Source organism: Ambystoma mexicanum, chromosome 2p (assembly GCF_040938575.1).
Source record: "Ambystoma mexicanum isolate Mex_15411 chromosome 2p, UKY_AmexF1_1, whole genome shotgun sequence".
Lineage (NCBI taxonomy): Eukaryota > Metazoa > Chordata > Amphibia > Caudata > Ambystomatidae > Ambystoma > Ambystoma mexicanum.
Window position 1 is genome coordinate 820,926,676 of NC_090923.1, and position 12,749 is coordinate 820,939,424.

The 12,749-nt window shown below is 45.1% G+C and overlaps 1 protein-coding gene across 4 annotated transcripts in view; it reads left to right on the plus strand.

Annotated features, from left to right (window-relative positions):
* Positions 1–8,893: 8,893 nt before the first annotated feature.
* The window catches only part of LTBP4 (latent transforming growth factor beta binding protein 4), a 1,283,510-nt gene continuing 1,279,654 nt past the window's right edge, over positions 8,894–12,749 (plus strand). For all 4 annotated transcript variants that reach the window (XM_069644515.1, XM_069644518.1, XM_069644516.1 and 1 more), the window contains exon 1: positions 8,894–9,335. In XM_069644515.1, coding sequence (XP_069500616.1) covers positions 9,085–9,335 — 251 coding nt within the window. In that variant the 5' untranslated portion in view covers positions 8,894–9,084. The remainder of the gene's footprint in view (positions 9,336–12,749) is intronic.

The following is a 12,749-nucleotide window of genomic DNA, read 5'->3' on the forward strand; positions in this document are numbered from 1 at the left end:
GAAGATTTTGGCACTGTTGGAAGTTGGAGAAAAGCCTTTGTGAACGGTCCAATGTTAGATCTGATTCTGTGGTGTCCCCTGGTATCTCCATAGAAAGGTCTCAGAAATACGCCTTCAGTTCCTGATCTGTCCCCTGCTGTGGAATTCCTTGTATTCGTATATTGTTCCTCCATGTTCTATTCTCACTGCCTTCCATCATCTCATCCAAGGAAGCCTGAAGCATCGGCAATGCTGCAACCTTTTGTTCCAGCTGATCTTGATTATTAGCATGATCACAGAAGGCGTTTCCAAGGTCCCCCAACCTATGTTCATCTTGTTGGACATTATTGGTGAGTTCCTTGAAGTATCCCTTTAGCTCTTGACCAGTGGTCGTCATTTCTCTCTGAATGCAGTGGAGCAGGTGAGAGATATGCCCTTTTGTAGATCACTGCGAGTCGAATTTGGGTCCTTATGCCTGGCCTGGGTGGACTGGCCCAGGCGGGGTAAACTTTGCTGGCTGAAGCAGATCTTCAATGGATGTTGCAGATTTATCCTTCTGCTTGTTGGCCTTCATGATTTCTATTTAATCTACCCGTAATACACTGGTTTGGGGTAACGGCTCAAGCCACTTGAAGTTCTTAACAGATGAAGCTGAAATTTACATGAGAGCTGTCGGTGTTACGTATAGCCCCAAAAACGTTTCATAGTATGGGGGTCCTTCACAATAAGGCTGCTGCAACCTCTATCTGTTATTCCTGCACTCCCTGTGCCATCTCCTTCTGTGTCAGTGTCATGCAAGCCTTGGGGGGGAGCTAGAGGGGAGAGTTAGATGATCTCTGTCATTCCCAAGCAAATAATATACCCATCCAAACTGGCTGAGACTTCAATCACCCTTCGGTCTGTGTGGGAAAGCTGCTCCGAATTATGAGTAAGGGTAGGCTTGGCCTCAAGGTGTAAATCTATATCAAGCTCTAGGCGTGTGTGTGTGTGTGTATAGAGAGTGTACATAGACCATTGTTGCATACAAATCTGATGCACAATCAGGCAAGATCTGGTAGTGAGAAAATAAGTACGATGATCAAATCATGAATTTAGGATTTTTGAAAGTTTTTATACATATAAAATATACAAACCTGTTTGTGTACTGCTTGTAAATTCAGTGTATACGTACTATCAGCACACGCCCAATTCCAAAAACACTCACATAGGTTTAAAGCCTGTATATACATCCCTTCTAGTATATTTTGTCATGTTTGCAATGTACTACCTGCAGGTCAAGGCCTCTGCTTACTGTCACTGACCAAGAAAGGCTTGATAGGCCATAGACGGTATGTGGGCAAACATATTCTGTAACACATTTTACAGTATTCTTCAAGTGTCACCACGTATGGTATGATGTAATTGATGTCTTATGTTATGTCATCAATGATGTCATCCATAATGCCATTTGTGATGTCATGTCAGTGTGACGACATACCTAATTCTCTGAAGGAATACAGCGATGAGTAGTGGCTAAACCAGCTACTCTGTCCCACACTGCTACTAAACTAGCAGTGACCGATATCTCCTTTGCCTCTTTTGGTAGCAGAGATCAGGGACATGCTATATCTTCAGGAAGGGTATGAGCTGATACCATTGCAATACAAGTAACAATAGTATTGTGGTACCAAAATAAAAGAATACCCAATCAAGGTTCTTAAAAAATAGGGACTCTAATAAAAAAACAACCAATGCACATAAATAATTAAAAACACCAAATACCCACACCTGTTAAAGAAACACAGAGAATTCAAACTTCGGATAAGATAGGATACTCTGGGTCATAAGCAGGAATTCAGCTGCAAATTATTTTTAAGCCCCGCTTCTTGACTTTAAAAAAAGTATCCATGATACATGCATACTTTTTTAAAAGTCAAGAAGCAGGGTTTAAAAATCACTAGGGTCCTTTAAGGTTGGCGAGGGAGACAGGGCCTCTTCAAATACCTATTGTATCTTGTCTTGGGAGCGTGAGAGGTGCTTTGCTGCAAACGAGCCAGTGTTGAGGTGGTCTAACTCTGCATTCGCTCTGGCGAGTTAGCAGTGAGTCGCTTTGAATTACAAGTCAGTGTTCGAGTTTGTGGAGTTGATGGTTTCCAATGGTTCAGGTAGGCAGTCAAGATGGTGGCAAAATGTTACTGCTGTCGAGTCAAGTCAGTGCTCGCAATGGCATTTCGGTGGCTTCTAGCAGGTCCAGTTGGTGTTCGAGTCAGTTGCTTCAACAGAGTTTAACGGGCGATCAATTTGAATCAATGTGGTACATTTCAATGGGTCGAGCCGGTATCTGGATCGCTTAAAGAGCAGGTCAGTGGTTTGAAGAAAGCAGCGTGCCAAAAACAGCACCACGTGTCCTGTAGTGGCCTGAAGTGAGCTGAACATGGGGAGCTCGCTTGAAGATGCCTTGAGGTGCTAAAACATTTTTCCAGCCGGATCTGGACTTCTAGGTTGCTGGGGGGCCAAATACAGGGTCTTCACGGATAATCTGAGTCCTTAGTTCCAAATTTACAATCCAGGAATTTGGTCTAGCACCCACAGGGGGTCCTTCATCTCCAGTTAGCAGGGTCCTGACTCAGTTGCACATGCAGCAGAGAGGTCTTTGCCCACTACATTGTCACACTGTTTCCTGTGGGTAGTTAGGGGGACAGAGTTTGTATCTACCTTGAGCTCTCTGTCTTCACCTCTATTGCAGGGACTGTACTCGCAGCATAGATCCAACAAATCCTTCTTCTTCTGAGAGTATAAAGATGAAGCATCTAAGAGGAGGGCTTCTTCTCCTTTTAAATGCAAAATGTCACAGAGGATTGGTCCAATGCTCCCCTGCTGTAAGGTGTCCAAACAAGTCTGTTGTAACTAGTGTCCTTTGCCTTCTGACATCATACCCAGAGTGCTTTGATCTGCAGGGAGTGGAGAGAGACAGAGGGACAGGAGATATAGAAATCCCTACTAGAAATCAAGATGTTGGATTCCCTCTCTCAGGCTACCTCTCATCTTTGGCTACTCTAAGCCCTCCCCCTTTCCCATGCTTTCTGACTTCGGGTACAGACAGTTAAAAAGCCACTGTTGCCTTCTTTAATTTTGTGTTCCAGCAGCTGTCAGGAATGCATATGCGACCTTTGAACCTGCCTTGCTGCAGCTGCACTGCTGGTTTTAAAGGTCTCATTGAAGGCAGATGAATGCACTAACATTTTGTCATGGAGTATTTATGAAAGGAGGTTCTGATCTGCCGCCCTTCTTTTCTGAACCAGAATTACCTGCATCATTTTATTTAATAAAAATAAAAAAGTTCGGAGGCTTTCACATCCTCCAAGATGGCATCACGTTAGTCAGTAAGCAAAGCATGGTGGGGTACAAATGATGGTTGCATAACTTGACATAACTGGTCATTGACCGTGGTTTATAGGTTTGGTGCTGCAGCCAACGCATCTCCTAAACTAGCATGTTTGTAACAGAATTTGCATGGTTTTTAAAGCATAAATGTAACCCTTCAACTAAAGTTTAGTCACTGCATTTGAAAGATTTTTTCATCTAAAAGTGTTTCATAGTGTTACTGCACTAAACATCACACATGTCTATTAAACAATGTGTTTTCACTGAATGTTAGTGGTTTTGAAATAATGTACCTTTATCTCACACCATCAAAATAAAGTAAGTGAATCCTACAAAATTATGTATATATATCAAGCACCAGAAAAGTTATGATTAGTTTAGAAGGTCTGAAAAAAACCCTTTCACCTGAAATGTGAAAGTAGAACAATGCATTTGAGCCAAGTCACATATGCCACAATACCACCTAGTAACCATTGCTGGAAGTTCACCCCTAGTTCGGAGTCAATCAGCAAGGGACTAATTTGCATACTCACAGTGCTTGAAGCATCTGAGGAAGTACTACCCGGGAAGGTATCATTATTTTTTTTTAACTGTTTTGATTTGATCCCAAGGGCCAATATCTTGTTGCCATTCTTATGCCAATAGTACACAATATCCAATTTTTAATCTAGAGTGTCCCTCTCAAATTTCAAAAGGAAAGTGATTAGTTATGGAACAACAGTGAGAGTTTTTTTTAAACCAGCAGACATAGGAGAGCCACATCAGAAAGGGGCTAATATGCATATCTACAGTGCCTAAAGCATCTGAGGAAGTACTATCTCGGAAGGTATCTTCATTTGTTTTAACTGTTTTGATTTTATTCCTAGAGCCAATGTCTTGTTGGTATTATCAATGCCAAGAGCACTCTGTATCCCATTTGTTATCTAGAGTGCGCCTCTGAAATTTCTAAAGGAAAGTGATACCTAAGTTATGGATCAATAATGAGATTATTTTTAAACCAGCAGACAAGAGAGTGGGGCTCTTGGTATTATGAATATATTAGACACAGAGAAGAGATAGAAGGACAACTTAATGATCCTGGTGTACACAGGAGCTACCATTTGATCCAACTAACAAAGTGAAAGAGGTTATTGGTGAAACATTACATTTAGCAGAAGACATCTCTGGATTTCGCACAATACGAGATTATTTTGAAGAAAAAATTACCTGAGTACACCATTTTTCTATATACATTTAACTAAACCACTGGGACAGCCAATTGTAGCAGCCACCAACAGCATATTGGTCACAGTATATTGATAGAGTAGTACAACCCTTAATAAAAGCTGGAGAAACTTATATAAGGGATAATGCACTTTTTTTAAAAACTTGGTGATATTGATTTTGTTCCTGAAGAAGATACTCTGTTCACCATGGTCATGATCAGTCTCTAAACGAATATTGCAAATGAAGAGGGAATTGAACCAATAGAATGGTTACTATTACGGTTTGAAATCTGTACGGCAAAAACGATTTTTGTATTAACTTTTTTGATGTTTGTATTATTGAATAGTTACTTTTTATATTACCTTAAAAAAACTGGGACATTGATGGGGTCAGCAATGACACCAGTATGTTTATGTCAAATTTTGAAATTGAGTACTTTTTGGTAAAAGAACCTCGGAAAAGCCATTTAAAGGTGTACATGTGATTTTTGATGCCATTTCTAGAGTTTTGCATGGAACAGTGGAACAAACTTTGGAGTTTATTGAATATTTTAAATATTTACATCCAAGAATATGGTTTACTTGTCAACTAAGTAGAATGAAAATTCAGTTTAAGATGTGGAGATTTATTGATCTGGGGGTAAATTGAAAATCAAATGTGTTTTTGAAGCTTACAAATAGGAATAGTATATTATTGGCCAACAGTTTTCATCCAAAGAGAACAATTGAAAGTATATTGTATAGTCCGTTTTTACAGTATAGAAGCATTATCTCAGAAGATAGGGAGTATTTACAGAAGATTAAAGAATTAAAATAGAAATTCATGGCTCAAACCTAGGAGGGAATGCAATTGAAAGATACTATGCAAAAAGGTGAACAAATTTCAAGAGAGTGATTGGGGGTCATTACAAGTATGCCAGTCTAGGACAAATTGCAGTAAAACGGCTGGTACTACCAGTTCTGGCATTTTTCCCAGACTGGCATACTCTGAGTCTGCCGGTAGGGGCAGTGAACTACCAGCACATCTGACCAATCACTGAAGCACCAGCACTGTTAAAACTGGTGCTGGTGGTTCCCATTTCATGGAGCCGTCTGGGACTCCATGGAATGGGAATTTACAGCCATTGCTGGTGCCTGTAATATCACAGTAACACCAGGATATGGGGTGCCGGTAATGGTAAGAGGAGTTTGCCAGTAAACACTGGTAGCACTGATGGGTTACATGCAAACTCCTAATTAGGGCCATTGTTTGATTTAAAGGGGCCTAAATATCCTCCCAATTGGTTGTCTGTAACAATTTATTCATTGCAGAGTCAACACATTAAAAAGATGATTCGATTTCTTTCTAGTCTTCCAGACCCTAAGGATCAGCTTAATCGCCACCTTTACAGCTTTATCTATCCAGACATTGTATGTCCTAGTGTTCACACACCTTCCTCTTTGTAAAAACAGGATCACATTCGCTGCCGACCTTTGCATGACAATATCAAAAACCATATCAATGCTATCAATTACATCTCTCCAAAAATCCTTCACTCTCGAGCAGTCCCAAAGTAAATGCAATAGGGTACCCCTGTCTCTTCCACAACTCCAGCACAACTCATCCATCCTCAACTTCAATCTAAACATCTTAACAGGTGTCCAATAAATCCTACCAACTATTTTCTGCCTAACTTAACACAAATTCTTATCCTTTCCCAAATGTACGCCTACTCTAAGAACATCTCTCCAATCTTCTTACGAAATGACCATGTTAACATTATTCGACCATATATTCCTCAGCTCATTCCAAGTAACTATATGTCCTGCCTCCATGGACATGAAATTCATATAGGGACGTACATTATATTCTTGCCCAATGAATCACCAGCCATACCCATTCTTTGATTAATTAATGAAATCAAATCCAGATATCTCCTATGTTCTCTATTTCCTTAATTATACTTACCCTGCAGCTCCTCAAATTGCAATAGTCGATTTCCATCGTACAAATCACTTAGATTTAATGTACCTTTCCCGATCCAACATTGCCAATGCACAGACCTCTTATCAAGTTGTAATATCTCATTATAGTGTATCTGAAAGGCAAAGGGAACCCCACTCTCTAGATTAGGGTTTTAGTGCAATGGTTCATCTCGGAAAGGAAATCCAGAGGATACAATTTGAGAAATGTCGTATTAAGAATTTTATTATACCTAATACATATAATCTGGTGTGAGTTTAATCACGATTTAATCCGCACTCAGGCATTTATTTATTTAACATAACAGGAATAAATTTAAAAACATCAACATTTCATGAAATTCATACTATTAAATGCATTCATTCACTTCCATACCACATACATCAATCCACTCATACAAACCAGCAATGAATACAAGGTAAAAACATATGACAATTCATCAACAATCCAATTATTATAAGAAAGATTTTTTGTGCAAAACAAAGTGCATAGCCACAGTAGATTTTGGAAAAGTGGTCAACTTAGGATAGGCCAAAGTTGAATGATCTTTGGAGTTTGCCTTATCCAAGGTTTTTTTCTCTACCGGTTTCGACGTGTAAACGTTGTTAGGGTTACGTCTTCATCAGGAGATAGTAATTGGGTTTTCTGGGTACAATTGGAGTCAATCCGTTGTATGTGTGGTACTGGAAACACTGTCATAAAGTAGGCAGAGTCCAGATGAAAAATCCTGCGTGATAGATGGGTCCAAAGTGACGGGTAATGCAGGGGTGCAAGTAGAAAATAATTGTGCACCTCAGCAGTATGCGCTACTCCGGTCCCCAGAGTGAGTCGGAGGAATCCCGAGGTTTCCATTCCTATTGCGGACTTCTGCTTCCATGTGTCAGTGTCCGCTTGGATGTGCAAGATTCAGGGCCCATCTCTCCTGAACTACGGGCATTGCCAATAACATCCTGCTGAGGTGCACAAAGGCTCCAGCAAACGCAGTTTGTAAGGGGAGTGCTGCACAGAGTACATTTTAAAGCCCCAGAATGAAAGTAATATATAAAGGAATATATTGGCAGGTTATAAGACTGCTGATTGGCAACATGGGGGCAGTTGCGGTATAGGGGGTCTCAGGCTCGAGGCCCCTTTCTGCTGAAAAGGTTGAAAGACCCTGATGCCGTCCCTGGTGCAATCAAACCACTTCCCAACGCTGCTTGAAGAGTAACAGTTAACTACTGTGCGCTCATCTCTATTGGCGAAAACACACGTATCTACACTAGTAAAACTATTACAAAGGGTAAATCAAATTGAAAGGTGATTGTTCCTAATTCCATTGCAATTTGCTGTCAGTGTACTGGGTTCAGGGTATTGGGTGTGGTTATGCAACTAGGCACATTTTTTAATGGCGGGTAATAGGAGTCTGGCAACGCAAAAGTGACCGTCGAGCACACTCTAAAAAGTTGCTATCTATGCCAAAGTGATGATACTGGATGGACGTTGCACAGGCAAAGCACAACTTCACATTGTTCACATCAAACACACGCAAATGTATATTCCCTGCCTGATTCTTCACCATGGACGTTTTCACGAACAGCGAAGCACACAACGAAACGGCCCTGCATGGCAGAGCTCATCATTTCACCCAGTCAACAATGATGCGAAGGCGCCGCAAGGATGCGGTGAAGGTCCGCGTGGCACACCCTGTTACTAGGCGAACCCTCCACCCCGTAAGCACCGCAGCGAGCCACCCCAGTGGCACCCACAAAGCCCCGGCATGCCTCGGGAGGTGATCATGGCAACCGCTTCGGACGTGGCCGGGCCCTGTTTGCCCTGCGCCGGTAGTCATTGCCGGAAAGGGCTCGCTGCTGGGCCACGGGGGGACAAAGCCTCTTTGTTGCAGCAGGAAAGAGCGCCTTCCCCGACACTAACTTCGCCAAACGCGAACCTGCAAGCAATGGGGCGAAATGGTCGACGCGTAATTTATATTCGCCACACACTTTCACGGGCGTCGAGTAGTGGTTTACTAGTGCAACCGTTTTATTGTGTGTGTGTGTGTATGCCACAATAACCCATGCACCGTGCTTTAAGCGCCCGGGCTTAAGACAGTGCTGGGGATACATTAGAAACAAAGCTCCCAGGCGGAGAGTGACATGAAAAGGGCTTAGCGCGGCCTGCCTCTCGCTCTCGCTCGGCTAATCTCATCAAAAGGCACCTTCCCCTCACTCCCTTCCGCGGAGCGGCCTCTGCGGCGGCGGCCCCCTCCGCTCAGAGCACCTGTAACCCCCAGCCCTCCCCTCATGCGCGCCTATTGGCTGCAGAGCGAGACCCCCTAAGCGCGCGGCCACGCCCCCTCCCGCCTGCGATTGGCCTGAAGTTACAGAGCACCACTTGGAAACTTTCTCCAGTCGTTGAAGCCCGGAGGCGGTGGGAAAGGGCGAGAAAGCCAGGAGCAGAGGAGGCAACGAACGCCTGCAGTGCTCCTCTGTGGTGCGCTTCCAGCTTCCAGCCCAGTGCCGCGAAACACGCCTGAGTTTCCTCTGCAGCCAATCCCTCTTTCCCGTTGGTTTCTTCCAACCAACGTCCAGAACAAGTATGATGGGCACCATGCATGGTGCGCCCTCACTCATGTTGGCACTGGGGGTGCTACTAGTGCTGGCACAATCAGCACAGGGGGGAGTGGGTAAGAAGACCCCTGCATCCCTCTCCCCTCTGGGGCCCACAGGGCGCCCACAGGTGGGTGCTGCTGGTGATCTGAGCATCCGAGTGAGAGCGGAGAGTAAAACCGGAGACAAAGGAAAGAAAACAAAGCAGAGCAAGAAAGCGAAAGTTCAGAAGGTGGCCAGGTGAGTGTGCCCTGTTCTAAAGAAAATACTGTTGTCATGGTGTCATGGTCGGCTAAAACATCGTTTTTTAAAACTGATTGCATTGTGGTGCATAACAAACCTTTAGCAAACATTGCTATTTGAATTGTAATGTTATGGTGAATCTTAGTAGTGTTAGATGTGGTACTTGTTGGAGCAGTAGAAGCAGTGCTGTTACTATTAATAGTAACAGTTTGAGCAGTCGTAGTAGCAGTACAAATAGTTACAGTAGCATTAGCAGTAGTAACAATAGTAGTAGGAGCAGGCTAACAAGTAATAGCACTTGCTGCCACTATTCTAGAGCCCATTACCCACCCAGGAATCTATCACACCACGTGTGTGTCTGCACTTGCTGACACTATTCTAGAGCCAAGGACCCACCTGGGAATCTGTCACACCACGTGTGTGTCTGCAGTTGCAGCCACTATTCTAGAGCCAAGGACCCACCTGGGAATCTGTCACACAACGTGTGTGTCTGCAGTTGCAGCCACTATTCTAGAGCCAAGGACCCACCTGGGAATCTGTCACACCACGTGTGTGTCTGCATTTGATGCCACTATTCTAGAGCCAAGGACCCACCTGGGAATCTGTCACACCGCGTGTGTGTCTGCAGTTGCAGCTACTATTCTAGAGCCAAGGACCCACCTGGGAATCTGTCACACCACGTGTGTGTCTGCACTTGCTGCCACTATCCTAGAGTCCATGACCCACCCAGGAATCTATCACACCACGTGTGTGTCTGCAGTTGCGGTCACTATTCTAGAGCCAATGACCCACCCAGGAACCTATCACACCAAGCGTGTGTCTGCAGTTGCTGACACTATTCTAGAGCCCATGACCTACCCAGGAACCTATCACACCATGCGTGTGTCTGCAGTTGCTGCCACTGTTCTAGAGCCCATGACCCACCCAGGAATCTATCACACCACACGTGTGTCTGAAGTTGCTGCCACTAATCTAGAGGCCATAACCCACCCAGGAATCTATCACACCACTCGTGTGTCTGAAGTTGCTGCCACTATTCTAGAGCCCGTAACCTACCCAGGAACCTATCACACCACGCGTGTGTCTGCAGTTGCTGCCACTGTTCTAGGACCCATGACCCATCCAGGAATCTATCACATCACGCGTGTGTCTGCAGTTGCTGCCACTATTATAGTGCCCATGCCCGTCCCGGGAATCTATCACACTATGTGTCTGCAGTTGTTGCCACTATTCCAGAGCCATGACCCACCCGGGAACCCATCACAACATGTGTGTGTCTGCAGCTGCTGACACTATTCTAGAGCCCATGACCCACCCACGAATCTATCACACCATGTGTGTGTCTGCAGTTGCTGACACTATTCTAGAGCCAAAGACCCACCTGGAAATCTGTCACACCATGCGTGTGTCTGAAGTTGCTGCCACTATTCTAGAACCTGTGATCCACTCGGGAATCTATCACACCACGTGTGTGTCTGCAGTTGCCACTATTTTAGAGCCCATGACCCACCCGGGAATCTATTACACCACGCATGTGCCTGAGGTTGCTGCCACTTTTCTAGAGCCCATGATCCACCCCAGAACCTATCACACCACGTGTGTGTATGTAATATGACACTATTCTAGTGCCCATTACCCACCCAGGAACTTGCCCATGACCCACCCGGGAATCCATCACACCACGCATGTGTCTGCAATTGATGCCACTATTCTAGAGCCCATGACCCACCCAGGAATCTATCACACCACGTGTGTGTCTGCAGTTTCTGCCACTATTCTAGAGCCCATGACCCACCCGGAAGTTGCTGCTACTATTCTAGAGCCTGTGACCCACCCAGGAATCTATCACGCTATGTGTGTGTCTGCAGTTGCTGCCACTATTCTAGAGCCCATGACCCACACGGCAATCTATCACACCACGCATGTGTCTGCAGTTGCTGCCACTATTCTGGAGCGAAGGACCCACCCGGGAATCTATCACACCACGTGTGTGTCTGCAGTTGCTGACACAATTCCAGAGCCCATGCGCCATCCAGGAACCTATCGCACCACGCGTGTGTCTGCAGTTGCTGACACTATTCTAAAGCCATGACCCACCCGGGAATCTATCACACCACTTATGTGTCTGCAGTTGCTGCCACTTTTCTAGAGCTCATGACCCACCCGAGAACCTATCACACCACATGTGTGTCTGCAGTATGACACCATTCTAGAGCCCATGACCCACCCAGGAATCTATCACACCATGCAAGTGTCTGAAGTTGATGCCACTATTCTAGAGCCCATGAGCCACCCATGAATCTATCACACCATGGGTATCTGCAGTTGCTGCCACTTTTCTAGAGCCCATGACCCACCCAGGAACCTATCACAACACGTGTGTGTCTGCAGTTGCTGCCACTATTCAAGAGCCAATGCCACACCTGGGAATCTATCACACCACGCGTGTGTCTGAGGTTGCTGCCACTATTCTAGAGCCCATGATCCACCCCAGAACCTATCACACCACGTGTGTGTCTGTAATATCACACTATTCTAGTGCCCATTACCCACCCAGGAACCTGCCCATGACCCACCCAGGAATCTATCACACCACGCGTGTGTCTGAGGTTGCTGCCACTATTCTAGAGCCCATGATCCACCCCAGAACCTATCACACCACGTGTGTGTCTGTAATATCACACTATTCTAGTGCCCATTACCCACCCAGGAACCTGCCCATGACCCACCCGGGAATCCATCACACCACGCATGTGTCTGCAATTGATGCCACCATTCTAGAGCCCATGACCCACCCAGGAATCTATCACACCACGTGTGTGTCTGCAGTTTCTGCCACTATTCTAGAGCCCATGACCCACCCGGAAGTTGCTGCTACTATTCTAGAGCCTGTGACCCACCCAGGAATCTACCACACCACGCATGTGTCTGCAGTTGCTGCCACTATTCTGGAGCTAAGGACCCACCCGGGAATCTATCACACCACGTGTGTGTCTGCAGTTGCTGACACAATTCCAGAGCCCATGCACCATCCAGGAACCTATCGCACCACGCGTGTGTCTGCAGTTGCTGACACTATTCTAAAGCCATGACCCACCCGGGAATCTATCACACCATGCACGTGTCTGCAGTTGCTGCCACTTTTCTAGAGCTCATGACCCACCCGGGAACCTATCACACCAGTGTGTGTCTGCAGTATGACACCATTCTAGAGCCCATGACCCACCCGGGAATCTATCACACCATGTATGTGTCTGAAGTTGATGCCACTATTCTAGAGCCCATGAGCCACCCATGAATCTATCACACCATGGGTATCTGCAGTTGCTGCAACTTTTCTAGAGCCCATGACCCACCCAGGAACCTATCACAACACGTGTGTGTCTGCAGTTGCTGCCACTATTCAAGAGC